This window comes from Mus musculus, chromosome Y (assembly GCF_000001635.26).
Source record: "Mus musculus strain C57BL/6J chromosome Y, GRCm38.p6 C57BL/6J".
NCBI classification, from domain to species: domain Eukaryota; kingdom Metazoa; phylum Chordata; class Mammalia; order Rodentia; family Muridae; genus Mus; species Mus musculus.
Window position 1 is genome coordinate 79,147,757 of NC_000087.7, and position 4,231 is coordinate 79,151,987.

The following is a 4,231-nucleotide window of genomic DNA, read 5'->3' on the forward strand; positions in this document are numbered from 1 at the left end:
GACCTCCAAAAGATCACAGGATTCATCCCAGGCAAAGATTGCACAGGGAAAGAACTCAGGATCCACGCCCCACCATATATTATCTCACAGTTTATTCATTTTCTCTTTTAAATTACTCTTTGATCTGATCAGCTGGCTATTTGTTAAGAAACCAAAGAACCTAATGTGGATATGCCCAATTTTAACTATTTGCACAAAATTTCTATTCTTCCTGGGTCTCCTGCTTCACATTTTGAGAACTTTATCTTAGAATTCATTTGTCCCTCAGTGTCCTCTAGTCCTTTGTGTGTCCTTTATTGTTTTTAAAGGTCACCATCAATTTAATCTTTCTTAACTTCTACCTGGTCTCTTTTCTGCATGTTAATATTGGATTTCTTAAAAAGATATCTTAATGGGAATAGATGACCATGTTGTCAAGAGCACTACTGTACCGCAAAAAAACTGGATTTTTTTTCTTGAATTCATATCCAATGGTTAACAATCAGCTTTAATGCCAGCTCTATGGGATCTGACAACTCATGTCTCTGTGGTCACCTATACTCTCAAGCTCATGCCCTACTCCCACCCATATAAATAAAGATAATAAATCTTAAAATGAGAGACAAGTTTCATTTGGTTTCATTATTCAAATGAAACCTTATTTTGTCTGATTTCTGAATCTCTTTGGATCAGTTTTCTGGGTTGCACTTTGTGTAACAAGGCCACATTCCTTTTATCTATCACTCTTTCCCCAACTTGTTGTTTCTCCCTCAGACTTCATACCAGAGATTCTATCTATGTCCTGTCTTTCGCTGCTTCTTCCTAAAAATCCATTTTTTGCTGCCATCCCTGCTCCTCTAAGTCATATCTCCAATTCCTTGCTCACTATGCAGACCACAGAATCTAAGTCCTGTCCATTTTAGCCTGTGTGATATTAGATGTATGCACTGTTCACAGCCTGCGTTGCAACTTTCATCTTCCTTTGATGTTCTTTCTACCATAGTCAATCTCTTCCAACAAAGTGTTCACTAAAAGCATGTCATGTCACACGTATTAATTTTTAGAACAAAACAAATTTTATTGACAAAGATACTGAGGTTGTCAAAGACCCATAGGTACCCAACACAGGAAAACAAACATTTTTTTTCAATCCTATAAGTTTACATTTCTGTACTTTGTGATTTTTTTCAATTTAAGTGATATTTGACACCAGAGTATAGACATAGATATGGAGGTCACCGAGAAATTTGATAAAGTACACAGTAGGATTGGCTAGAACTTTGTAAACAACCTTTCCGAACTTTTTGGATCCATCATCTCTGGTGTACTGCACCCAGGAACCTATTAAGAAGTCATTGTCATCACCTGATCTCGCCTCAGCCAGAGGGGTCTCTGGAATGATGTGGAGGTTACCTTCCTTGTAGTCATCCAGGAGCTGATAGACGTAGAGGACCGGATCCTTCTTGTAGGAAATGTAAAAATAGTCCTGTAAGAATGGCACCTGGGCTAGCACCATCCCACTCCAGTTGTCCTCAGAGCCATCTTTCCCCTCAAATTTGTGTTGTACCTCTCTGCCAACCAGTGCGCCTGCGAGGTGGACATCCCTCACCTGAGGAAAAACTACTTTGTGAGGCAAGACCTTAAGATTTAAAATCCTCTCATCGCTGTGGAGCTCCTGTCCGTAGACACTGTCAATTCTGTCATACTTCACCAAATAAAGAGAAGGGTTTGTTGGCAGTTGACCTAGAATGATGGCCTTCCAATGGGTGACAGGCTCATTACCTTCCTTCCACCCGTGAGAAATTCTGCAGCCAACAATATTCCCCAGGGCCTGGGAAGAAGGCTTCCTCCTACTCTTCTTCTTGAGTGATGTCATGCTCAGACTCTTCAGATGTATTGTCTTCTACCTGGCTGTAGACCTGTTGTGGTAGATCACACTGTCTTGTGGCTTCCATTCCCTTCAAATATCATACTTGCCCATTGCCTGGGACTGAAGATCTTGCCCATTTAAACCAGACACAATGCTGTTGCCTCTGTCATATATATGAATTCCTGATGGGCAATGGTTATGGGTTGGGAGTGAATGCTGGACCAAGACTCTTCTCTAAGAGAACTTCTGAGCAGGTGAAGAAGATTATGCTAAACAGTTTTGAGCTCCTAAAATTAATTTTATAAAAATAAGAAGTTAATAAGTCAGCCATGGTGGTACACGCATTTAATCCCAGAACTCAGAAGGCAAGGACAGGCAGATTTCTAAATTAGAGACCAGCCTGGTCTACAAAGTGAGTTCCAGGGCAGTCAGTGCTATAGAGAGGAACCCTGTCTCAACAACAACAACAACAACAACATCAAGTAAAAGAAAACAAACGAAAATCAAACGAAAAACAAACAAAAGAGAAATTCAAACAAAAAATAACAAAACAAACAATCAAATGGAGAAGTTAATAGGAAGTGGTAGTGACCCATAACTTTAATCATAGTACTCAAGAGGCAGAGTGAGGCAGACCTTAGTGAGAGAAAGACTAGTCTGGTCTACACAGTGAGTTTCCTGACAGCCAAATCTAAACATACAGAAACTCAAATAAAATTAACCAAGCAAGCAAACAAACAAACAAAGAAACAAAGAAACAAGGGAAACAAGGAAATAAAAATAGTGTAATTAACAAGTAATTCTCTAGAGCTCAGAATAACATACTCAGATCAACATTTATTTCTTCAGACCTGAGTAAATTTGTCTCTGATGAGGATCCTCTCCTTGAATTTCTATGTCAATTTAGGTGGTGCTATGACAATTACCCCCAATGATCAAGAAGAAGAGAAAAAAAAAAGGCCAGAGGGGTCACCATGATTCTCTTGTACGCGTAAGCTCTGAGCTAAGTTCTTGCATTCACAAATATCTTCCCAGGGACACAGCACACCACTGTTCTTCTTTATTGTTTCTCCTGACCCAGCTTCAGAATTATTCGATGAAGCCATTGCATCACTGAACTCAAGAACAACTCAAAAAGTCGAGGCAATATCAGCCTTTTATAACTAATAACTTCTAACATGCACATGGACAAACAGGAGCTTTGGCATTTTAGTGGAATTGTGATCTAGATATGGTTAGCAAGGATAATAAATTCAGGAGATAAACTAACCTAGACCATTCATCTCCCTTGCTAATAAACATGGGGAAAGTAGAATGTACAGTAACTCACTGTAGGAGAGAAAATTTTTAGCTTTCTGTAGCTATGAGGGTCCCAATTACTTCATAAATGTACTTACCCATAGAAAAATATCCTAGTCGTCAAGATCTCCTGATACAGACCAGGCACCAAAAGCCTGTGGGAAAAAAATGACCTGGCTTTGACACACCACTGTGAAGATAGTGAACTCACCTTGAATGGATTCTAGCGCCTCCAATGGAATAGATGCGCAACCTCCAGCCAGTGCTCTGTGACATCACCCTAGTTCAGCTTACATCATAGAACCCCTCTCAGGCTGTTTCCTTCCCTAGTTACACTCAGAAACATTCAGCATCTCGAATTTACCTTTTCATATGGCCTCCTAGAAATAATAAATGAAATCCCAACTGAAAGGCCTGATGATCTGAGTAATATTCTGCCAAAGAATTACACCCTTGCATGGTTTTTATTGTTTGGTTGTTGAATTTTTATTTATTTGTTTGGTTTGTGTTTTGTTTTGTTTCATTTTTGTTTTTATTTTCGTTCTGAGAAAGTCTTCGGTTTCCGCCTTGACAACATCCATGGTGGTTATTTTTCATGTTCCAACCTTTCCCTTGGTTATCTTTAAGCTGTGCTTCTTATCATAAATATTGCCAGATTCTTTGAGGCAGCACACTGGATAGCACACCAATTTTCACTTTATGAAAACCCACAGTTAGAGGAGGAATATTTTTATGCAAACAATCCTGGAATTTGACAGGGTTAAATGACATGTATTGAAACCAATGGCAATCATGAATTATGGATTCTTTGGAAAGTAAGAGGACAACATAGATCTTGGGCATGCTTACAAAGTTGTGATAAAATTAAAAAAAAAAAACCTGATATCTCCCAGTCATATTTTAAAGGTTTTTAAAATTTACCAGCACTTCTGATTATAAGTAATTTCATATATTAAATGCAGTAAAACAGGATGAAATAGATGAGGTAATTTTACTTTTGAAATATGTGTAGACAGAATACTGGACACAGGTATGTATAAAATTTACTTACAAATTAGAGGACACTTTAATTGTTCATGGCAC

At 38.5% G+C, this 4,231-nt stretch overlaps 1 protein-coding gene across 1 annotated transcript; it reads right to left on the reverse strand.

Annotated features, from left to right (window-relative positions):
* Window positions 1–1,036: 1,036 nt before the first annotated feature.
* Window positions 1,037–2,031, reverse strand: Gm20917 (predicted gene, 20917). Its single transcript, NM_001160136.1, has one exon. The coding sequence runs from the start codon at window positions 1,853–1,855 to the stop codon at window positions 1,172–1,174; it is 684 nt and encodes a 227-aa protein (NP_001153608.1). The 5' UTR covers window positions 1,856–2,031; the 3' UTR covers window positions 1,037–1,171.
* Window positions 2,032–4,231: the final 2,200 nt, after the last annotated feature.

Coding starts and splice junctions, on each gene's coding strand:
- Gm20917 (NM_001160136.1), bottom strand. CDS start 1,855: ATGACATCACTCAAGAAGAAGAGTAGGAGGAAGCCTTCTTCCCAGGCC.